General features: G+C 36.7%; 2 protein-coding genes across 3 annotated transcripts; one reads left to right on the top strand and one right to left on the bottom strand.

Annotated features, from left to right (window-relative positions):
* Positions 1-2,592: 2,592 nt before the first annotated feature.
* Positions 2,593-17,628, top strand: LOC108987220 (aspartic proteinase-like protein 2). Of its 2 annotated transcripts, XM_018960100.2 has the most exons (10): positions 2,593-2,950; positions 4,232-4,361; positions 4,530-4,777; positions 6,511-6,735; positions 9,525-9,687; positions 9,786-9,859; positions 12,951-13,041; positions 15,237-15,312; positions 15,850-15,921; positions 17,288-17,628. In XM_018960100.2, exons 1-10 carry the CDS (start codon positions 2,709-2,711, stop codon positions 17,434-17,436), a joined length of 1,470 nt encoding a protein of 489 aa, XP_018815645.1. In that variant the 5' UTR covers positions 2,593-2,708; the 3' UTR covers positions 17,437-17,628. The 2 variants fall into 2 exon arrangements, with proteins under 2 accessions (XP_018815645.1, XP_035549375.1); XM_035693482.1 differs by lacking the exons at positions 15,850-15,921; positions 17,288-17,628 and adding an exon at positions 15,441-15,502.
* Positions 17,629-17,713: 85 nt separating this feature from the next.
* Positions 17,714-20,063, bottom strand: LOC108987221. The gene is made up of 5 exons (XM_018960101.2): positions 19,872-20,063; positions 18,915-19,141; positions 18,705-18,785; positions 18,232-18,588; positions 17,714-17,954 (listed from the first exon to the last, which is right to left on the bottom strand). The coding sequence occupies exons 1-5, from the start codon at positions 20,002-20,004 to the stop codon at positions 17,853-17,855; spliced, it is 900 nt and encodes a 299-aa protein (XP_018815646.1). The 5' UTR covers positions 20,005-20,063; the 3' UTR covers positions 17,714-17,852.
* Between the last annotated feature and the right edge of the window lie 5,775 nt (positions 20,064-25,838).

The raw sequence follows: 25,838 nt of genomic DNA, 5'->3' as shown, positions 1-25,838 counted from the left end.
TTTGAATGTAAAAATGAGATGAGATGGTTTCAATTTTTTATGTACATTTGATAAAGTGATGGGTCTCACCAATAATTTTACACTTTTTATTATAAAATACATCATTCTATTTCTCTCTCCTAGCCATCATACCTTCTATTTCTCCCTTTTATTTCATTTGCCTCTTCACGTCGTCCAGCTGTTGTCATTGTTTTGCACCATCGCCACGTGTCTTAGGTAAGTTTTCGCGCTCTTTTTATCTCTCTCTTCCTTCCATCTGTTTTTCTCTTTGTGACTTTTCATCTTATGGTTCATTTTCCAGTGTGCCACTACCCCATTCCCCCCCACTCACCCACCTCAATGCAACCATTCAAAAACTACTTCTAGTTTCCCCCAATCCTTTCCTTCTCTATGTTCTTCCCCTATAAATACACCTTTCCCTCCCCCACTCACCCACCTCAACATAAAATTAAACACAAATTCCAGAGTGAAACCAAAAAACAAACAAAAAAGAAGGAACTATCTGAACCGTGTTTGGATGGCGACGAGCATTGTAGTGGTGCAAGGCCACACGAATTAGAGGCATAAATTGAAATCCAGTGTCAATTCCTTCAACTCAGTAGGAGAAAGTTCTTCTTTGGCAACAACGATTCCTTAGATCTCTGGCTACTATCCGGCATGGTCGAATCGTACCTTGTTTTTGGAAATTCGGACACACCTATTGGAAGCTCACACCCAAGCCTCCACACACGCCCAACAAGCCGTCGTCTCCATCTTTTACATGCATCAGAGCTCCCAACTTGCCCCCGTCTCCATCTGGGTCAGTAATGTGTTGTCTTCTCATTTAATAGTATTGAGAAAAAGAGTGATGAAGTGGGATGAGTTTGGCTCGGTGGAATAATCGTTTGGATACAAAAGATGTCTTGACCATACAAAACGAGATGGAGTGGTTTGTGTTTCATCTAGGAATCCAAACCAGATCTAAGACAACTAAAAATTAACAAACCTCGACTACGCATAGACCTAGGTAGCTTAAATGCTACTTGAGACGACCAGGGTGGAGCCTTGGGATGATCTAGGCCATATTGGGGTTGCCCAGGTAGGGCCTGAATCCTAAGGCTACCCCAGACAGATACTTGGATCGACACTCGGATGATGTGGTCGCACCCAAAAGAAGCTTGGGTGCCAAATCAAGCATCAACTTAGGTCATCTCAAACAATGCCTTTGTGCGATTTGAGAATAACCTAGATCGTCCAAGGCTAGAACCCAAGCACTCCTTAGGACTTAGGCCATGTTTGGTTAGCCAATATTTTCATCTCATCTGTACTGTACAATAGTTTTCCCTATCCAAACCCACTATATTTTATTTCTAAATTTTAAAAAAATCCACTTAAAGAAACAGTAATGTACAGTGAATACTGACAATGAACAATATGTGAACAATGATTTTCCATATTTATTTTTTTTTTATTTTCAAATGACACCTACACTCATTATTAGTACTGATATAATATTTTAATTGATTATTAACATAAATTTAATAGAATAAATTATTTGATCAAAGCTAGCAAATGGAGTAAAAGCTCAAACCTAGAAATAGGAAGTATAGTGTCCAAAAGAGGATTACCTTAATACCTAATGCTAATATAAAATAATATCATTAAATTTTATTTTTGAATGACTATGATAAAACAGTAATATCATTATATCATCCATGTTTCAAGATTTATTCCAAAACTTCTCATTTTTTTTATAGAAAAATTATTTTCAATAGCTACTATTCATCATCCCACGTCCTATGAAAAATATCCATACACCCTATAAAAAATACTCCTATATCCTATGAAAAAGTTATAAGTGTGGGATGTGTGATCTAAACAGTAGCTGATTTGTAGCAAAACTATTTTCTATAATACATTGACCTGATTTGGATAGTGAGTTGAGATGAGATAAACTGAGATAGTTTGTCAATAATAGTGAGATATTTGAGTTGAGATGAGATGAACTAAAAATAGCTTGAGTGAAAATATTTTATGGAATTTTTGGAAATGACAGAGAATAAGTTAAATAAAAATATTATCAAATTAAAATATTGGTAGACTATAATTTTTAATATTACTTTTGTCTTAGAATTTGAAAAAATTGAATTATTTTTTATGCTTTGTTTAGAAATTTGGAAAAATTGTAAAAATTAGATAATAATTACATAAAAAAAATAAAAGATTTGAAATTTAAAAGTATTTATATATATATATATTTTGATAAAAAAATATTTATATTTATGATAGTTGAATATCTAGATGGAATTGATTGAAGCATCTAGATGAAATAGATTGAATGATCTATGTGTCTAAGGTACAGTTTAGATAGTGAGTTAAGATGAAAGTTAATAGCTAAATAAAATATTGTTAAAATATTATTTTTTAATATTATTATTATTTAAAAATTTAAAAAAATTACATTATTTGTTATTTTTTATATAAAAATTTAAAAAATCATAATAATAGGACAAGACGACATAAAAATTAAAATACAATGGCCTAAGACAAGGGCTTCTAATATTTTCTACGAGAAGTCACGTACACGACTACACGTGACGTAATATCGTTTGACATTAATTCGCCGTCCGTGTCACAGGTTTACGTCCCTGGTTTCCACTTTACCCCCTTGACGGGGCGCGGAATTTCAACCGGCCTAGTAGCTTTCAAACTGGGGTTTGAAGGAATTGATGTCGGTGGGAATGGATCTCTGGCGGTTGGCTTATTCGTTGCTCCTTTTTCTGGCTTCTTCCTCCTCTTACATTGCTGTTGATTTTGTTAGAGCCAATGTGGTGTTCCCGGTGGAGCACAAGTTTAAAGGCCTGGAACGTAACTTGAGCGCATTCAAAGCCCATGATGTACGCCGTCACGGTAGAACACTTTTTGATGTGGATCTTAAATTGGGTGGCAATGGTCAGCCTACTGAAACTGGGTTGGTTCCTTGATTTCTCTCTCTTGCCTTGAATTCTTTGAATTTGCATTCTGGGTTTTTTGCAGCGCTATTATGTGTTTTCCATTAATGGTGATAGTTTGTTTTGTTTGTGCAAACTTAATTTGACTATAGATTATGGGCTTTCTTTCTGATTTACTGTAATGCTTGTTTCAGCTCTTTCTGGTTTCTTGTGCGATGGTTCAAGTTAAATTGAAAATTCATTTGCATATGCGATTTGAGCTTTCTTTCTTTCTATTTTCTTTGTTGCTGATTTTGCTCGTAGTTGGTTTTGAGAATATTACGTTTTTTGCTTTCTGATTATTTGATTCCGATAAATAATGATTGATATTGCTATTTGTTTGAACTTTATGTCTGATATGATGTTATATGTGCTTGTGATACTTTAGTACGCTGAGATCCTTGGTGATAAAAAAAAATATGCTCAGATCCAATCTCTATATTTCTCTCTTGTGCCTTTATGGACATCGTTTTCTGTAGTTAATTTAAGATACAACTATTGCATTATTGGAGGATTATTGGTTTGTTTGACGTTTCTTTCTTATTTAGAGCCGGTTTGGATTGAGAGAATCTCACTACTATTCATAAATTTCAACTCATAAATCTCACTACTATTCACAAACCATCTTAACTATGCTCATCTCATCTCTGAATCCAAACGGGGGCCTTAGTCTGTTGTTGGTGCATAGAGAATCAATTCAGTCTAGTTGAGCTTAGTAGTTGTTTAAGGCTGAATTAATTGAATCTCTTTGGACAAACATTAAAATTTAGGACTTTTTTTCTTCATTATTTCTGTACGTGCTATCACGGGATTTTACTCGCAAAATGGACATACTATTGGTTTGTTTGTCGTTTCTTTCTTATTTAGAGCCGGTTTGGATTGAGAGAATCTCACTACTATTCACAAATTTCAACTCATAAATCTCACTACTATTCACAAACCATCTCAACTCTTCTCATCTCATCTCTGAATCCAAACGGGGGCCTTAGTCTGTTGTTGTGCAGAGAGAATCAATTCAGTCTAGTTGAGCTTAGTAGTTGCTTAAGGCTGAATTAACTGAATCTCTTTGGACAAACATTAAAATTTAGGACTTTTTATCTTTATTATTTCTGCGGGATTTTACTCGCGAAATGGACATAACACCCCCTGGGGTTCCCAACACACACATACGCATATAACCTACAAGAAGAAAAGGATAAAACACTAATATTTTTTTTGTTTTTCGTTTTGCCATGCTTATATGGTTTACTTGGGTGCTGTAGGCTGTACTTTGCTAAAATTGGGATTGGGTCTCCATCAAAGCAATATTACGTGCAAGTTGATACAGGAAGTGACATTCTTTGGGTGAATTGTATCGGCTGCAGCAGGTGCCCTAAGAAAAGCAGTCTCGGTGTATGTACCTTTAAATCTTGAATCGAATCTTGAATCGAGCCTCAATTTGTTTTTTGGATCAGAACTATTTTATTCTATATTTCCTTGTGTGAATTTTATATCGAGTTACCCAAATTATATTGACCGTTTTATTGGCGCTACATTATTATTATGATGATTGTACTACAGATAGAACTGACACTATACGATCCAAAGAGCTCCTCTACTTCAAGTTTGGTTACTTGTGATCAAGATTTTTGCAATTCCACATACGATGGTCCACTTGCTGGTTGCAGGCCTGGCTTGGCTTGCCAATATAATGTTGTTTATGGAGATGGAAGCTCAACTTCTGGATACTTCGTGGAGGATAATGTGCAACTTGATCAAGTGACTGGAAACCTTCAAACGGCACCAGCAAATGGGAGTATCATATTCGGGTGGGTTTTGTTTCTAATATTACGCTTCAACACCATATAATGGACAATTTTAGCTATCATATGTATTCATGACCTAGCATATCTGGGGCATTGATCTATGTAAAATGCTAAACGTTAGCTATAATGATAATATCTTTTCTTTTTTCACTTCCAAGAATACAAATTTAAAAATATAAGTGACTTTATAGGAGTGCAGCTAAAGTGATATCTTGGCACTATTTGAGATATATGGTCGATAGGGGTGTAATTGGTCTGGTCCGATCTAGGGGGATCACGGACCGAAAATTTCGGTCCATGATTTTGCCGGCCTGGACCGGACCGATTACCCCTAGGGATTGGGACCGGACCGTTAGTTATCGGTCTGGTCGGTCCAATCGATCCGATTCAGTCCATATGAGTTAAGAATATTTTTTTCCTCTTTTCTTTTTTTGACAGATAAATTAATACAAAAAATTAATTAAATTAGTAAAATTAAAATTAAGTGAACTCTTTAATGTGGATTATGTAACTAACTCATTAAAAAAATAATTAATTATAATTATAACTATGATGTTAATAATTACTAACTTAGTACTTTAGCATTCATAATGACCTATATTAAAATTCTATCATTTTATATATGGTTAATGGATATTAAATAATTTTATTGTCCATAGATTATTCATGCTTACTTGTAACTTAGGTATCTTAAAAAAAATTACCTAATTACTTTAATTAAGTGTAAATAGTAGAGTATGTCTATACATATAATTTACTTATAAAAACAAATGTATGTACATATAATAACATATACTATCATATGATTTATTAGTTATTTGATAGCATATATTATTTTAACATTTTATATGGTCAATGATATAATAGATTAGATGAAAATTATAATTAACTTATACAACTACTATATAAAATAATATATTATATATATAAAAAATATTTTAAAAATTTATAACAATCTAATTTGGTTGATTTTGGTTCAGTCCAATCCAAAAAATCCACACCTCGGTACTGGACCAAAAACCGAATTCCTCACAGACAAAGGACCGAAACCGATGAAAAACATTTTCGGCCCAGTCCGGTCTGGTCAGTTTTTTCGGTTTGGACCGTAAAATTTTCACCCCTAGTGGCCAATATTTTTCTTGACTGCTAAAATTTGTTATTTTTATTCTGCTATTTTTCAATATACTTGTCTCTAAACCTTGAAATATATTTTTATTTTTTTTTCTCTAAATTTTGAGTATTTATACTTCATTTTAATGAATTACCAACATTCTCTTGCTTACGCTACACCACAAACTTTGATTCAATACAATTTGGACCCAATCTTGAAGTCTTAGTGTCATCTTGTCCCTTCCTGCCAAAACAACAGTTAACTTAGACAAAACCATATAAATGACACGATTGGCCCTGGTGGCAAAACATTTTTGTTAGAGGCATGTGTTATTTACATGCTCAGTTAAAGTCGGTTTTCAATAGAGATTAGAGGGGATAAATTGACATTGAGATTTTAAATTACGGTCCAAGTTCTATTGAGGTAAAGTTTAATAGTGCTGATTGGTTTCTCAAAAACCTTGTTCTAGTTCACTACTACATACTCTTTACAAGCTTCATCACAAGTTTCAAGTCGAGTTCTGCTGTGGAATTTTACTTTTGTCCAAAATGATTTCTTCTTGGAGCATTGTGTACACTAGCAGTGCTGTTTCTAGATATTATAAACTTGCTTCCTTGTGTGATAGGTGTGGATCTAAACAATCAGGGGAGCTTGGTTCATCTTCGGAAGCTCTTGATGGCATACTTGGTTTTGGACAGGCAAATTCATCCATGATTTCACAGCTTGCTTCAGCTGGAAAGTTGAAAAAAATGTTTGCACACTGCTTGGATAATATACATGGTGGTGGAATCTTTGCCATTGGCCAAGTGGTGCATCCAAAAGTGAACACAACGCCATTGGTACCAAATCAGTATGTGATGCTACTGGACATTCTATAAAACTTGTGATATTTATAGCTACCATTACTGGTTGGCTGGTAGTAGTTCACTATTATTAGTTAATGAGAATTGATCAGTTTTGATAGTGATGCCATTAATATGGAAATTCGAGTTTACCTTTTTTCAGTTTGTTCTTATCTATTTTCTATTTCGGATTCTATTGCCGTTCTTTGCTCTGTTGTTTGGGGACTCAGAACTTCTTTACCTTTTGCTTGATTTAATTCTGCGCTGACTTTAATGTGAATGAAGTTATATACAAATGGTTGGAAGAGGTAGAGATTACAAATCATTCATCCAATTATTGCTTATTGTATGCTAGAGATTGCAAGAATAAGCTTTTGTTGGTATGAATTAATTATTTATGTTCTCTTCTCGAGTAAAAAGCTTTGTGGCTATGGCGGCAATGGAAGCAAAAAGTTGGTTACCATAGTACTGATCTGACCTATCTCAACTTTGGATCAATTGAAAGAGGAAAGGAAGAGTAGATGAAGAAGTGAGAAACATTGTGCTCCCAATTTTACTGCAAGTTTGAACTGAGAATTAGTTTTCTGGTAGACTTTTTAGCATTCAATCCATCTACACAAAGTATTAAATTGGTTAACGCTGTTGTGAATCATCCTGGTTGTTTATGACAATTTGACTCGCCTTGGTATGTTTAATACCAATGTAAGATATAGATTAGATTTAGTTTAAGTGGACAATAGTGACATCAATAAAACTACTTAAGTATGAATTTTGTTTTATATATAAAAGACGGAACGCTGTAGTAGTCACACACTAAAACTTGTCGCCTTGGGGATGCTACTCTACCCGGCTATAACCAACTCGAAGACACCAGCACGAGATACGCCAGGGGATCCCACATCCTGACTATTAGGTGAGGCCAAATACGACATCGTTCCATCCCACTCCCCATGAGGCATTCTCTTTCTCGTGTGATGTACTTGGTAATACTTTGTGGAATGGTCCCGGGGAATTCTCTATCCCATACCATGAATATAGACTCTCGCTGACTCCACAAACACATACACGTACACATTCACACACACTGGTATCCACGTTCCCACATTGGGTCTCATCATCAGTTGTAGAAAGCATCGAAAACTTTGAAAGCATCAGAAGTCAGCAAGTAAATATAGTTAGAAACATAGTACTTGAAATATATAGTTATGCTGGTAGAAAAAGGGGGAAGAATTACAGAAGTAATGCAATGCCTCTCACACACAATGTTCACCCCACATTACCCAACACTTTCTTAGAACCTAATCTACCTTCATACGTTGGAAGCTCTGTCGTCGCTTCTCTGCTCCTTGCTTTCTGCAGTAGTCGTCTTCTTCTAGCTTTGTAGTGAATAAGGTCTCAAAAAATGAGATTTTGTCCCACTTCTAGGTCCTTTATATATAGTGGGATTGTCAGATGTCCTTTTTGACGTATCTTTGACTCCAAGTATGCTTGTATAGGAGGTTTTCGTCCTTGTCTTGTCATACTATAGGATGACAGAGACAGGTAACTAGGGTATGGTCCGCACACCCCTACGGTCTGTCAACTCTCCATACTTCCTTGAACGAGCGTTCTCCATGTGGTGTTGGGCATGCTTCTGCTTCCAGATGACATGACTTATTGCGCCTTCACCTTTCACTGCAGACGCACTCCTGACTTCATCTTATTAAGATATAATGTTCTATCACAATTTATTTCCCACTGTGTTGTGTCATGCTAATAGGACTGTGCATTGGAATGTTATTTTTACTAGAAATGTATAGGATTGGGAACTTGATGAGATTGCAGATTTTTTCAGTTTCTTTTATTCTCTGAATATAGGTGGTAATGAGAGGGATCGAATGCTGTGGAAACATATGGGGAGCAGTTTTCAGTTAAATCATATATTATAAGGTGTTGACTATTCAGCAGCATATCTCTTTTCCGTGGAGGAGTATTTGGAGGGTTTTGTGCCGTCTAAAGTTGCATTTTTTACTTGAACAGCTGCAATTGAGAAGATTTTGACGGTTGACAATTTGAGGAAACATGGTATGATTGTGTTGGAGTGGTGCTTCATGTGTAAGAAAAATGGTGAATCGATTGATCATTTACTCTTACATTGTGAGGTGGCTAGGGCGTTATGAGTTGGTGTTCTTAGTAGAGCTGGGTTGAGTTGGGTAATGCCAATGAAAGTGGTGGATCTACTAGCATGTTGGAATAGGCATCATAGTAGCTCTCAATTGGCAACGGTGTGGAGGATGATTCCTCTGTGCATAATGTGGTGCATATGGATGGAAAGGAACGAGATGTGCTTCAACAAGAAGGAGTGAGCTGTTGAGGATACCTGGAAATTTTTTTGTCTTCTTTGCTTCAGTGGTTTTCTGCTATTGTACTTTAGGGAGGGAATGTGATATGAACCCGTGAGAATAAAATCCCTTGAAACCATGATCAATTTGGTTCCCATCAAAATGTTCATGAGTTTTTGTTTTCTTCAGGTTTCTAGAATGTAGTTAGGTGTTTCTCTTGTATACTTCCTGGGTACATGGGCTTCGCCTAATTTCATTCGATCAATAAAGTTCTTACTTATCAAAAAATGTGTTAGGAACCTAACTATTAAGTTCATTATAAAGCTTACTATAATTTTTTAATTCTTTATAAAAATTATAAAAGTGTTTCTTTGCAGGATGTTTTCTTAGTTTTTAATTTCTTATTCAAGTATTTTTTTTTATGAAGTTTTGGCTTGTGAAATTTGTCGTAATTTTTTTCTTATCTACAATCATAGGGCACATTACAATGTTGTATTGAAGGATATTGAGGTGGGTGGTGACGTTCTATCGCTTCCTTCAGATACATTTGAAAATGGACTTCGGAAAGGAACAATAATTGATAGTGGTACCACATTGGCTTATCTTCCGGAGGTGGTTTATGAGACCCTAATTCCTAAGGTACACGATATTCTTCAACTCACATTAATTTGAGGGCTTCCTTTCAGATTCTTACACACCTGCGCGCATATTTATTTTCATATTCCTTTTGTATTCAGATTATGGCTCAGCAGCATGGATTGACATTACATACCGTTGAAGACCAGTTTTCTTGTTTCCAGTACATTGGAAAGTAAGGTGTCAACTGAAGAGACTCTTTTGCAATTTTTTATTATAAGAGTAACAAAAGCTTTATTATCTCTTGGTAGTGTAGGGGGTTAAAACCGTCTCATTTCTGTATTAAATGTCGCATGACAATGAAATCAGATGAATCATAAGATTTCTGAAATTGAAAGGTTTTACATAATAGATCCCAGACGAAAGAAGGAAGGTTAAGAATAACATATAATAAAAATAGTAAGGATATTTATAGTATATTTTTTTATAAGTAAAATAAAATTCATTGAATCAAAGTAAATAGGCGTAACCCAAGTACACAAGAAGTATACAAAAGATAACACCCACGTACATGTTAGGAGCTCGAAATGAATACAAGAAATTCATAAAAGCTAGCCCCATTGAAGAAATAGCGGAGGCCCATAGGAATAAAGTATGGAAAAAGAAACATCTAAGTTCTTCCAAGAACGTTCCCGATCTTCGAAACTCTGGCCGTTCCTTTCAAGCCAAATGCATCACATGAGACATAAATCCATTTTTCCCGCTACAACAATTTGAGGGTTACCCTGAAGCCCGCTCCAATAAGCAAAAAAATCCACCACCCTCTTGGGTATCACCCAAGCAACTCCAATCTGGTTAAAAATCTCATACCATAAAGCCCTTGCCACCTCACAATGAAGTAATAAATAATCCACCGATTCACCACTATTTTTTACACATATTGCACCCATCCACAACAATGAGTACGCACTTTTCTCAGATTGTCTATGGTAAAAAAAATTTCATTGGAAGCAGTCCAGCCAAAGAAAGCAACCATGGGAGGCACCTTACTCCTCCAAATACGCTTCCAAGGAAAAGGATTATGGTTCTAACATGACATAGCCTTGTATAGGGATCGGACCTTGAATATATTGTTCCTAGAATGAGTCCAAAACAACCTTTCCACCTCTGCACTACTAGTGCTTGAAGTGTTCAACAAGCTGAAATGGTCTGAAATATCGCCCTATTCCCAATCTTGGACAGCTCTAAGAAAATGAACATTCCACCATAAAGAACCACTAGAGCTGCCGAAAAGGTCTGCCACCGAAGCCTCCTGGTCATAGGAAATCCGAAAAAGGGAAGAAAATGCATGTTTAAGGGCCATATCACCACACCGGATGTCATTTCAAAATCTGACCCTGGATTCGTTGCCCACCACAAATCTAAGGTGACTAACAAAACCCTCCCAACCATTCCTGTTGTTTTTCCACAACCCCATACCATGTGCACCTCTCACTTCATTAGAGCACCAACCCCAATCACTTCCATATATGGAATCAATAATGGCCCTCCATGATGACTCCCATAACCATTTCCCAAGGAGTGCCTTATTAAAAATCCTCACCTTTCTGATCCCCTATCTTCTGTGAGAGATCGGGGAACAAACCATATCCCACCTAACCAAATGGAACTTGGTCTCCTTCTCGATTCCTTTCCACAAGAAAGTACGAAAATACTTCTTAATCTGATTAGCCACACTTGCAGGCAAAGGAAAAAGTGAGAGCAAATCTTTAAGGAGGTTGGAAAATGTACTCTTGATTAATGTTCCCCTTTTGAAAAGTAAATCCTTTCCTAACCCGCCAACCTTCTCTCAATCTTCTCGATAACGTCATCCCAAATTGTCTTCACCTTATATAAGTGGTCACCAGCGGAAGACCAAGGTATTTTCATGGGCAATGAAGACATCCCAAAATATTAGCCATGCCTCTTGTATTATGCACAGAACCCATCGGAACCATCTTGGACTTTGCAGGATTCACACTTAGGTCGGAGACAGCTTCAAAAACGAAAAAAAGAAAAGCAAAAGAACTCTACATGATTGAATGTGACCATGCTTTGGCGCACTAAAAAAGCAGTGTATCATTTACAAAAAATTGGAAACATTGATTCAACCATTATTAGCACAACCCACTGAAAGCCACCTCCAACAGCAGCCTCCAACATCCGACTAAGCACACCCATAACGATAACAAAAGGGAAGTAGACAACGAGTCTCCTTGTCTCAATCCACAAGAGCTGTTAAAGAAACTAACGGGGCTTCTATTCACCATGATCGAGAATCGGACTGTGGATACACAATGCTTGATCCACATACACCACATACACTCTCTCCTTGCCATTGAAGAGCTCTGCTGTTCTATTAAGAGAAAGGATTATAAATACTGGCACGCCAAGTATATAACTCTAAGAAATTAGGATTTGGTAATATGCCATTGCAGAAGATTATTTTCGAGCAATTAGAACTGGAGGACGAGGACGATTATGATTTAGAAATGGAGTATAAAAGTTTTACTTATCAAAAAACAGAAACGGAGTATAAAAGCTTTGCCAAAGTTGTGCTGGCATTGTGTAGTGGTAGAGGCATCTCTATAGGGCTTGAGGTGGGGTCTTGGCTCCGCCAAAGTTATACAGACAAGCTCAAACTCTCCTTACCTTTTCTTTTCTCTTTTAATTCAAGTGTTTAAACTAGTACATGTGACATGTTTAAAATGCATGTCTCTTTACTTTGTTATGGTCCTGTCTTTCCAGTGCCTCCCAATTTATTAATTTTCAATCTTTTCTTTATATCCTTTATAAATATCGATTTGAGAGGAGCTTAGTAATTGTTTTAATCATTCTTTCTTTTGTCTGAAACTTATTGTTTTTGTTATTTCTAATGTATGAGCCATATAATGGGCAAAGGCCATCAGAAATGATTTTTGAGGTTAATAATTTGCTTTTTATGTGATAATGCACCAGTTTTTGTTATTTCTAATGTATGAGCCAAATTTATTGTCTTGATGAAGATACAATTTGTTATAGAGTTCTGTTACTTATAAGCCGGTGTGTCAACACACCACTTGCTGTGGGACACTTAAGAGTTACAGAAAAAAGCCAAAACTCTAATACTTTTTCATGCTAGCTGATGTAGAAGTCTTCCACATCAGTGGTGCGTTGGATTTGTCAATAAGTAGCCTTGCAAATAGTTTCTTTGTTGTGTCAACTTCATGAATGTATTTCAAGTTGTTTAATACTTTGAGGCTTTTGTAGAGACAAGCTTGATTTTCTCTTTTCTTGTATTCCTGCAGCGTTGATGATGGATTCCCAACAGTCAAGTTTCATTTTGATCGTTCCCTTTCTTTGACAGTTTACCCCCATGAGTATTTATTCCAGATTCGAGTAAGTAATGTGAGAATTAAAATTTAAATTGAAATCCTCAATTGTTAGGTCTCGTTTGGCAATTTGCTGGATTCTTTTTATCTTAAATGCTTCAGTTCTTGTGATTTTACTCTCCATATACTGAACTTTAAATGCTCGGCTATAATTGATTGTAAAGTTGACCTTTTTCATCAGATAGGTGAGTAATGTTGATTTTATATCTTCTTTCTTTTTTATTTTTTATTTTATTAGTAAAAGATAGATATTATATATATGAATGAAATAGGCATAACCCTTATACATAGGAAGTATACATAAGAACACCTGAATACATTCTAAAAGCGATAAATTAAAGACAAGAAATTCTGAACATTGTCCCCATGCAATACAATAGTGGAAAACCAACACATTAAAGTCTGAAGAAAAAAATTCTTCAACTCAGCCATTCTGCTTTCCTTATCTTCAAAGCAACGCGCATTCCTTTCCATCCAAATACACCACATAGTGCATAACGGAATTATCTTCCACACTGCTGCCACTTGATATGACAGTCTTGCATTTTTGTCCAACAACCCAATAAATCCACCACCCTCGGAGGCATAACCCAAGCAACATCAACCCTTTGAAAGATCTCATCCCACAACACCCTTGTTACCTCACAGTGTAGTAAGAGATGGTCCACAGATTCTCCATTCTTCTTACACATGTAGCACCAATCCAACAATACACATCATCTCTTCCTCAAGTTGTACGTGGCCAATATCTTCCCAAGAGCGGCATTCTAAACAAAAAAAGCTACTTTAGAAGGCACACGAGACCTCCAAATATTCTTCCAGGGGAGCGGAGTATTGTCAAGTTGTGTTGTCAAGATGTTATAATACACCTTAACTGTACATATCTTGTGATTATTAGACCTCCACTTCAATCTATCTCGTTGTGCCATAGGAGTCCCTATGGAATATAGTAGGCTAAAAAAATCTGAAACAATAGATAATTGCCAGTCATGGAGATCCCTATTAAACAGAATATTCCACCGGTGCGCACCGTGAGAAAATAACCACACGTTTGCCACTGAAGCCTCCCTATTAACTGCAATACGATATAAAATCCGAAAACCCTTTCCAATGCGTGATCTCCATACCACACGTCCCGCAAAAAACTGATTCGATTCCCCTCACCAACTACAAAGCGAATTTGATTTGCAAAGCGTGGCCACCCCTTATAAACTTCCATAAACCCACACCATATCATCCCCCTCTCACTTTGTTGATTTTATATCTTAGTCTCGAAAGTAGCAGATATCAAGAAAGATAGATGATACGTTGTCTCAAGAGTGGTTTTACATAGATTTCTAGATCAAACTACATATATAATACTGAAATGCTTGTAGTATAACATGGTGGATGAATGTGTTTATAACTTGATCTCTTTATTAATTAGCATAATGATAATGGCCTATAAAATATCAACTGATTGATGGTCAACTTTCTAGTTCTCAATGGGAAAGCATGATATTAATTATATTCAAAAAAGAAAAAGAAAGCCACTTTATTCGAGTGCCCATTTGGATACGTAGAATATTTTAGTATATTTGTGAATAATAGTGATTTGGTTTGAGTTAAAAATGTTTTATTGAGTTTTGGAAAATGAAAGAGAAAAAGTTGAATAAAAATATTATAAAGTTAAAAAATTGTTTGAATAGAATTTTTTAATATTATTTTTGTTTTGAAATTTGAAAAGGTGGTATTGTTTTATGTGTTTTGTTTGGGAGTTGGGAAAAGTTGTAATGATTAGATGAAAAAGTTGAAGATTTAAAATTGAAAGTGTTTTGTGTTTGAGTGATGTTTGGGAAGTAAATATATGAGAATACTTTAGAACAGTTGTGTTGCCAAACGGATCCTGAATATACACATACCTAGTATACTGCTTCCTTGTTCACTACTAGAAAAACTATCACTATCTTTTGAATTATGTCCAATGTCAATTACTAGAATTACTATAACTTGTCAAAAAATGAGTTGCCATGGTGTTGTGTTGAGTTCAACAAATCGTCTATCGACAATGAAGAATATGAGCTTTCTGCTTATGGCTGTCATGATTGAATCATAATCATAGTGCATTGGGTTGTTTACAAATGTCATTAATTTACCTAAAAATGGAATTCAGCTTCCCTTTGATAGTTGGAATTTATAATGTTTTTCATGACATCTTTGCAGGATGATTTGTGGTGTATTGGATGGCAAAATAGTGGGATACAATCCAAGGATGGAAGCCAAATGACTCTTTTGGGAGGTGCAGTCTAGAATTACATTTACATATAAATCATTCAGTTAATATTTCTAGTTATCTTGGATTAAGTTTATTAATAAATATGTAGTTCTTTCCAGCCAAGAGTTCTTCTGATTTTCAGTTTCTACCAGAAATCGAGAAAATGAGGATCACAATTATACAGATCCTGGATTTCTAGCTCTGAGGAAAGTGATTATATCATTATCTTCTTATTAGAAAATAACCAGAGATCCAAAAAGCTTTCAATCCCAGACACACTTCTTTGCTTGTAATTGTCATGAGATATCTTTCGAAATTATACTGTTGTCTCAACAAATAATTCCCTTAGTTTGCAATCAGCTGTAATTCTGCACAAAAGTCGATATCTATTCTCTTTAGGCATTTAATTTTATTCCGTGGAGCTTCATTAACAAATAATGGAATGATTCATGATTAATGGTTCCCTATATAATAAATCATAAAATGAAATGGAATCAAATTATATTGTGTCATATGCATTAAGATTATATTAAATAACGTATCCCATGTTTCAAATTGCAGATTTGGTGCTTTCAAATAAGCTAGTTTTATATGATCTTGTAGAGCTGGCAATTGGATGGACTGAATACAACTGTGAGTACTGTGTCGTGATTTTTGTATATTTTATGTTTATGGTTTCTTCCCATATAATTTTTTTTTATGTTATTGTCTTGTGTAAATGTTCTTATTTTCATTTTCATGCCTGAATCTTTAACTTATATCTTCATTTGAGTATTTATTTCCGATGATAATCCAAATTAGTTCTCTTCATCTTGATTGCACCCTTTATCGAGAGATATATGTGTGGTAAAAGTATCATTTCTCCCCTCCTTGAAGAGAGTTTATGACTTGTCCATAAGTATTCTGTATTCTCTCTCTTTGTTTTCTCATCCCCTAAGATGATTGATTTAGGATAGAATTTAAATAATAAAACAGAGTATGATGTCCTTTATGGCTGACTCCATTTTCTGGAAATTAAGAGAGATGCTACAGGGAAATAAAAGTTACAACGCAACGTTGCCCTTGTATTGTGCATTTGTAGTACAGGTTTTTCTTTCTTTTATTTCCTGAAAGAGAGAGTACTTCCAAATACCAAGCTGGCTGTAACAGAGAGTTTGCCTCTAATCCTACACAACATTGATGGAAGGTCGATTGGGTAAGCATGTCTATAGTGGATGATAACATTTCTATTGTAATAATGTAGAGGGTGGTTTCTTATTCGGCGTCTCAGCGGGGGAGGCAAATACTGGTTCTCTTAATATATCTCATCTCTTATTTGCCAATGATACCCTGATTTGTGAGGCCAGCCATGACCATATTTGAGCCTTAAGGGCTCTTCTATGCTTTGAAGCTGTTTTTGGATTGAAGTTGGACTTGGCCAAATCAGATGTAGTACCGGTGAGGCATATTCATGATGTGGAAAGTATGGCTTCTATCCTGGGATGCAAGATATCTCGTTTGCCAATGAAATTTCTTGGCCTCCTGTTGGTACAAATCGATATAAGTTTGGAATGATATGCTAGAGAAAATGGAGCGGAATCTCACTAGTTGCAAGAGGATGTACTTATCCAAATCTTAATTTAAATAGAGGTTGCACAATGATTTGCAGCCTCTAGTGTTCTCTTTCAGGTTTTGAGTTAGGGCAACTAGAATGGCACTAGACCTAGATAGATTCGATGGTACAAAAACTGAGATTTGTTTTTGAGGAGACTGAAGAGAAGTATATAAAAATCACTAAGTTCATGTTTGGATGTAAAAAATGTTTGAAGGTTTCTTATTTAAACTGAAGATGAATTTTTGTGTGATCTTTTGAATGTTGTGGGTCCCATTAAAAATGTTTTTGGATAAATAAAATTTGTGAAAAATGTTTTATAAGAAAACTTGTGAGAACTGTTTTGAAACTTTTGAGATGTTTTTGTGGATATTTTGTTTCTAATTTCTGGTTGTTTTCTGCTTTTAGGCTCTTCAGGCATTAAGGTGAAGGATGACTCTGGAGTTGTGTATTCTGTTGGCGCCCACAATCTTTCTTCAGCTTCCACTAAGATTATTAGGAGAACAGTAACATCCTCTTTATTACTGATTACTATGCTGCAAAGCTTTTTATATTAAATTGTTTATGGTTTGGCAGAGCGTTCATTTATTTGTTGTACTATAGTTTATTGATTAACAAATTTGTGATTAGTGTTGTCTTTTTATGAGGTTTGTGATGTTGGGTGAGGGTGGACTCTTCATTCTTGCAGATGATATATAATTAAAGCAATATATGGCATTACTTGCCAAATACACATATATTACATGCAAGTACATGTGTATATATATATATATATATATATATGGAATGTGAGTTACTTACTGCATAAACAGGATCCTTGGCACACATGATGTCTGTACAGAGTAGATCATGCTATTGCAAGAAAACCTTAAAATTAATGATACAAGATTAATTTTATACAACAATATACACTGTGCTGGTATTTATAATTACAAACACAATTACAAAAGTGAGTGTGTCCTCGGAGCTGTTATTATAATGTTAATTTCAAAAACTGAACTACAAAGTAGAGGACTGCCAGAAATAGTGCAATTTGGTACGCATCTCTTTGGAAGTTGTCATCTCTTTGAAAGAACTGAAAAGCAAAAAATGCAAAAGCAAACAGGAATGTCAGTTTATTAATGTAAACAGGAATGCCTTAACGAACTGAAGAAAACATACTTTTTTTTTTTTTTTTCTTTTTAAAAAAAAAAAAATTATAAAACCCTATAAAAGATATTCTTCTCGAGTAAAGCAACTGAGTTTTTTTTTAATTTGAATTGATTTTCTAGGAATTTCTTGAGTTCCAAACAATATTCTCCATTTGTTCTACATCATGAGTTGCTCGAAAAGAGAGAAAAAAAAACTCTTACCTTCATTGGATCACCTGAGGGGTCTGGATACATCTCCAAGTTTTCTTTCTCATCAGTTGAGAAACGGCTTGTCAAGTTCTTAACACCATCAGCCAAATCTTTTCCAGCCTCAACTGTGGCAAAAAGACGTCGAGATGCCCAGAAGAATGCCTGTGCAATTATTGATGAAGATGATAAATCCCAGAATTCCTCATGCTCAACCACTTGCCCACTAATTTGGTTGAGAGTGAATTGTGAATTAACTTTTATTATCAAATCTCCTGATCCTACACCAGCAAGAAAAGATTTCAGCTTCCCTTTGATTCTCCACTTAATGATGAGGACACTGGTTGATAACATCGTCATTTCCTGCACAGACTGCAACAACAACAACAACTCTCGTCTGATCAACACATGAGCCACACCCAATGCACACCTTTTTGTTCTAGCTTTATGTAGACACAGACGCATGCAGATCGTTCAACATATCTTACCACAGTTGGGTTGTCGAGTGCCTTGGTTGCCCATAATCGTCTCTTGTATTTCTCACGACCAGTAAAACTTCTGACTGGATCCTGCAATTAGTATCATGACATATTGTGTCAAAACACTCTGATTGTGATAATACATGTTTCAATACCCTGTATGTGATTTTATGATATAAAAGTCGAAAGAAATGCATGTCACCATGCATGCAATAATACCCTATATTTGACAGAAACAGCATAAGTCCCAAGGGCACGATTGCCTTCCCGAAGCTCTAGAATATCACGGGCAAGTTGTCTTGCTGTAGATTCCACCAAAGGGCTACTGATGCACTCAAACTCATTGCAGAGCTCACCAAAGTCCATACCATCCACAATTTTATCGGCCTCTGATCTGTCAATGGTAGCATCTGGAGACAATTGTGTGCTTTTAGAATCATTTGTAACTGCAAGACATCAGAAGAATTAATGCAGTCAAGTTTACATCAAACAGAGGTAGGTTCATTTTTATTTAAGCAGCCATCAAACTGGAAATTTCAGCGTTATGGTAAAGGAAAAAATATTTCATGAGCAGAAACTTTGTTAAGAGCTTCCTACGTACTTCCGGATGAAAAATAATGGCAAAGACATTACTATGAAGTCAGTGGACAACATGCCTAGCACGAGAGAGAGAGAGAGAGAGAGATAGCGAATATCTGAACGCAAGTTACAGTGGTTTTTGCTGCTCTAATCGCAGAAAACTTTCTGCTGCATCCACACAAATAGATTATGCTGAAAACTGCCTTCAAATTGCAGCAAGTTGAAACGAGTTAAAGGGGAGATAGAGGCTGGACCTGAGTTTTCGTTTAACCAATCAAAAATAGAAAAGGCACAGAGGGAATGGCGGCTGAAAGAATAAGAAACGTCTTTTTGTTTCTTGCTTTTGCCAAGTTCAGAGGTCTCAGGACATTGACTGCTTCTAGTACTCTAAACCCAATAAATTGATTATGAATTATCTTCTCCTTATATTTTCTAATCCAAACTTGAGTGAGGCAGAGAAAAAAAATCAAAAGTTGTCGAAATGTATTGAATTTTCTTTCGAAATTCTTAATGACATGGTTATTATGCAAAGAAGCCATGAAAGCAGCATCTTGTAATGAAGAAGACAAGATATTAAAGAAGATGAAGAAGAAACACCTCTAAGTAGAAAAGGGTGGAGGTAATAAGAGGACGAGGCAAAAGGCTTGGAATTGAAAATGCATTTATTACTGTGGCGGAGGGCAGTGGAAGCGGAGGCGGTGGCCAGAGCAGAAGAAAGCAAAGCACTCATCTTTCTTCATTCTGATGATACAACAACCATCTTCATGAGTGGAATAGAGAGCCTACACCTTTTGAGATTTTTTTAAATTTCTTTCTTCTCTAACCCTCTCAATCGTAGATAAGGTGGGGACCACGTGTGTATTTAACTAAAGCCACTGGTTTCGTTTGGGGTGTGGGGATTAATTGGGCGACATGGGTGTTCTACATACAAACGCATTGCTCTTTTAACAATGGCCTTTAGATGACAGCCATTCAAACAATTAGTTGAATAAAAAAAGAAATCAAACAAACAGACTTTCAGTTACCTATAAAAAAAAAGAAAAAGAAATTTGGACAAAAAAGAATATACAAATAGGGACTAGCTACTAGATGGGCACCAGGGTATTGGGTTTGTGGAGCCTGGTTTTGTTGGTGTGTCAGGAAGTTTGACGGTACTGACTTCGGATACTGAAGGATGCATATAGAGTACTTCCCTCTATGGAAATAGACTCAATCTTCTACTGTTGGAAAAGAAGTCGGAGAGTATGGATGATGCTAATTGGAACCTATTAGATAGACATGTTATGGGGGGTTATTCGGCTGACACTCTCAAGATCGATTGCACACAACATTTTATTAAGGAGAGGACCACAACGGATCTCATGATGGCTTAGTCTAGTATGTATGAAAAGCCGTTGGCAAATAACAAGGTGCACTTAATGAAGAAATTGTTCAACCTGAAGATGGCAGAAGGTACGTCTGTTGCCCAACACCTGAATGAGTTTAATACTATCAGAAACCAATTGTCATCTGTAGAAATTGAGTTTGATGATGAGATTAGGGCATTGATCATGTTGACATCATTGCCAAATAGTTGGAAGACCATGAGAATAGCTAAGTAAACTTGATGGGAAGATGAAGTTGAAATATGACGACATCTAAGATATGATCCTTGCTAAGGGAGGTGCGTAGAAGAGATTCTGGTAAGATCTCGGGTTTAAGTTAGGGTTTGCGTTTGGCCTTTAACATTGACTATTGGGGCAGGAATAGGACAAGTCAAGTTCCAGGAACAGGGGCAAGAGCAAGTCCAAATCTGGACAGTAGATCACTTGCTAAAATTGAGGCAAGCCAAGCCACATCAAAAGAGACTGTCGGAATCAGAAGTAAACAGAGGATGATGCTGTGAACGTGGTGGCTGAAGAAATACAGGACGCTCTGAAGTGCACAGTTTAGTTGAAGATTGGGTGTTGGATTCAGTGGCTTCGTTCCATAGCATCTCACATCGAGAGGTCATGCAGACTATGTTGTTGGTGATTTTGGGAAGATGTACACGGCTGATGGAGATGCACTAAATGTAGTGGGAGTGGGCGATGTGCGCATCGTACTTCTAAACAGGAGTGTGTGGACTTTGCAACAAGTCAAACACATTCTAGATCTAAAGAAAAGCCTGATCTCTGTGGGACAGCTCGACGATATCAGTCATATAGTAGAGTTTCTAGAGGAGCGTGAAGGTCACAAATGGTGCGTTGGTCTTCGCACGTGGTAAGATATCTAACACTTTGTACTTGACATTAGGGTCTAGTGATGTGCAAGAAAATACAAGGGTGCAAAAGATCATGTAAGCCTGGGGAAATCTCCCAATACCACGGTGCGTAGTAGAGGTGTGAGAGATGGGGGGGACAAAGCATTTGTTGTTTCAGGGATATCTACACCTACAGTTGGTACTCAATAGCTACTAGGACGACCAGACCTCCACAGTGATCACCTACCTTGAATTATATCCTGTTGATTGAAGGCAGTGAACCACGGTACAAACGTAAAATCTTATAGACGAGAGATTGAGCAAGTGAGAGTTAGTTGAGAGGCAATTGACTGGACTTCCAGGGAGGAAGCAAAAACTTCACTAGAGAGGGGCACGTTGACTGAAGAAAGAATAGGCTAGCAGTAGGAGGTGGGATCAGTCACCCAGATTAGAGGTGGGATTAGTCACCCAGATCAGAGATGGGGGTCTCAACTACAAGTTCTCTGATGTGTGCTAGAGTTAGTACGAGACTAGATATTCCCAATGCAGCAGGAGTTGAGATTTGCCCTGCAAATGTGTTGAATAGGGCATTGTACATAAACAACTGAGGTTGTGTGCAACTTCAATTAGTCTTCTAACTTGAAGCAAGGGCTGTGAGTCGCAGAGGTGGAGGACTACATGTTTGGGAGGCAATGGTGATGTGTTGGTTGCAACCAATCTTCAAGTGGGAGATTGTTAGATTTGTGGAGCCTGGTTTTGTCGGTGTGTTGGTCTAATTTGATGACCCATAAGGATGCGTTATGGTTGTTTGGTGAATTTTCAATGAGGCTTGTGCTATGGAGCGCATAAAACTTTTTAGCACTGTTTGCGATCAGAAATAGCTCCAGCCCGAAAGTTCACTCAACACTCACTCAAAAGCTCATACAGAGAGTTTAGTCGACGCACGCTCGACGCTCTGCTTGAGCGAATAACGTGAAAAAGTGAAAATTAGGGTTTTCGCCGTGTGATACTATAAATATGTACTTAATGAGGGTTCTAAGAGTTCTGAATAGTGAGATTTCGCCCCAAAGTGTGTTTTGTGATTCTCTAGCATAATAAAAATTCTCTGTAGCTCTGTGGATGTAGGCACGTTGCTGAATCATGTTAATTTTTGTTGTGTGATCGTTTGCTTGTGTTTATTTTTACTTTGTTTGTCATCGTTAGTTTCACAACAGGAGGCCATCTATGCATCCCACCCTGCTCATACGATACTGGGTGAACAATTGACCGATTTAACGGGCAAGAAGGATATCCACCCGCCGCCCTCCCCATCTATAAATAAATAAATAAAATCATAATTTTTAATCCTAATCTACATACACTTCCGCATCTCACCACTCTCTTCTTCTTCTCCCAGCCTCCCGTCGCATCTCACCCCTCTTCTTTTTCTTCTTCTCCCAACCTCTTTCTCCTATCGTCTTCCTCCTTTATTTTTCTTCTTCTTTGCCTTCTTTTTCTTCATCTTATTCTTTTTTCTTTTTCATCTCCATCTACTGTCGTCTTCCTCTCTATGTCGTTGTCATCTTCTTCTTTTGAGGTCCTCAAGGACACGTCGAGTACACCGCTTAAGGCCATTGAGCTTGGCTTTGATGACGATTGGGTTCTTTTGAAGGACACCATGCTGGCATCTATTAACGATTGGGTGGAGCACATTCTGGTAACGACCGGCATCTGTTGGCAATTAGGTGGAGCACATATGGGTGAACAGCCCATAGGCTTATCTGCCCACCCGGTAGTCGGGCAGGACCACCCACCCATGTAAAACAAGAGAGACTGAGGGGCGAGTCCAACAAGCGGGGAGCAGGGGGCCAGTTTCCCACCCGCATACGGCACGTAGTAGACCTAGTAGAGACAGCTGATTTTATCTCTAATTTTCATAAAGATGTTGAAAAGAGGATGAAGATTTTTTTTTCTCATGCATGTTGACAAGAATTGTAAAGTAATTATGACGTTTGAAATCTATTGAGTTAATTTAAACTAATCTCTTATACTTTTTTTTAATCATAAAAAAACTTCTTCTCATCCATTATTGAAATGAAAATTAATCAATACATGGCCTTTCTTTTTCAACAATAGGCATAATTTCATATGGACCGGACCTTCTTCAATCCAAACTCTCCATCCATTTCTCTTCGCTAGTTCATGTGCCACATTATTTCCTTCTCTATTGAACTTGACTTCCCAATCAGATCTATGATGGAGAATGAATTTGATTTCTTCCACTTGTTGCCCCATCCATGCACTTGTAGCCTCTTTCTTGTTAATATCATTGATAACTTTTTGGGCATCCCCTTCAAAAGATACTTTCTGTAAATTCAGATCACTACATATCTCCATAGCCCTCCACAAAGCACATGCTTCAGCTAGCTTAGTACTTCCAACAAAATTCTTAGCAGCACACAAAGAGAACATGATCTCCCTTCTATAGTCTCTTGCTATCACTCATATTCCCATTTTATGCTCTGCCTTGTTCATTGCTGCGTCAAAGTTAATTTTTGTAACATCTTCAGTGGGTGGCAACCATTTCGTTTCCATTCTCCTCCTACTAACTTGATTTTGTTGCTCTCCTTTATCATCATTCGATTCTTGAAAGACTTTAAGATTAAATAAGGCAGTTTGCATAACCTTACTTGGGTTATCAAAATTCTCCTCAAACACTGCTTTATTTCTTCTGGACCAAATACCTGCAAAAATTACAAATATTTCTTCTAGTTTTTCCTGGTTAAAACTCTGCTGCAACATGCCCCATAGCTGGAAAAAAATCCACATTCTCACAACTCCACTTTTGCAATGCACTTTGTCTCTCAGCCCACACATCACTTCCGATGCACTTTGTCTCTCAGCCCACACATCACTTCCGACTCCAAAGCACGTGCTGAATGGTCTCCTCTTCCCTGCAGCATATGGGACATAAATGATCTTCCACAACCTTCTTCTGAAATAATTTTTAGTAGGCACTCTTCACTGTAAACTTGTCATCCTTTGTGTAGACCCATATTGCCTTGTCTTCAACCTCTCTTCTACTCAAAGGTATGTTGGCATATTTGAATGGCTTCATTTTTCTCAAAGATATCGAATATCAATTTCTCATTCCATCAGTGAAGATCCTCAATTATCAACTCCCTTACTTTTGAGTTTTCATCCAAGACTTTCACAGGTGACCTTACTTTAAAAGAAAGAGATTGAGGCAACCACTTCTGATTCCAAATAGAAATATTGTGACCATTGCCAACCCTCCATACCATTCCTTCCTTTAAGAGACTGGGTGTTGCAACCAAGTTTCTCCACATAAAAGAAGGTTTAAAACCAAGCTTTGCCTCCATAAAGTGAGAGCTTCTATAGTATTTTTCCTTAAAATATTTTTGCAACTAGAGTGTGAGTATCCTACTGCAATCTCGAGCACTGCTTTGCTAGCATAGCTCTATTGAAAATCGCTATGTCCCGAAATCCCATTCCACCTTTCATTTTATTTTTTTCCTATCTCTTCCAACATATGCCTCTTCCTTCTTGCTTGTTGTTCCACCAAAAGTTTGAAAGTAAAGCATTTTTCTCCTGACATAACCTTTTTGGAAGTATAAAAACATTCATTGCATATGTTGGAACAGATTGTAACACTGCCTTTATCATGACCTCCTTTCCAGCAGTAGATAAAAATGAGTTTTTCCAGCTGTGTATCTTCTTCCATATCCTCTCTTTAATACCCTTGAAAATTGGTACTTTGATCTACCAATCATTGTTGGTAATCCTAGATACTTTCCATAGTCTCCAAACAACACTACTCTTGTTTCTTGTAATATTGCATTTTGGATGGATTCTTCCTATGTTAGAACTAAACATAATTGATGTTTTCTGTCGAATGAGAACTTGACCAGAAGCCTTCTCATACAACTACAAAACATCTTGAATTGTCTTCCAATCTTCCTTCCTCGCTTTACTGAATATTACATTATTCCACCATTTACTACTGCCACTCCATTCATCATGCCCCTTTGTTCAACTCTATTCAATAAGAAGCTGATGTGAACCCGTAGAAACGGAATCCCTTGAACCCACAATCAATTTGAAAACTCACTCAAGAAAGTCAAAATCAAGTCAATGTATGGAGAATCTAGACCCGATGAGAACTTGTTTTAAGAACCTAGATTATATTAAAATTTAGACCCGTTGAAGAACCCTTCTCAAGAACCCAGATTACAAGGAGGAACGCCACAAATGCTGTGATTTACTTTTGATATGTTCAAAAATTCAATCAAGAACAAGATGAGTAAACTCAACTCACAAATAAAACTCAATATTGTCTAAAA

This window comes from Juglans regia, chromosome 8 (assembly GCF_001411555.2).
Source record: "Juglans regia cultivar Chandler chromosome 8, Walnut 2.0, whole genome shotgun sequence".
In the NCBI taxonomy this organism is placed as follows: Eukaryota; Viridiplantae; Streptophyta; class Magnoliopsida; order Fagales; family Juglandaceae; genus Juglans; species Juglans regia.
Note: the sequence above shows the minus strand (reverse complement) of the source record. Positions and strands in the feature narration are given on the sequence as shown.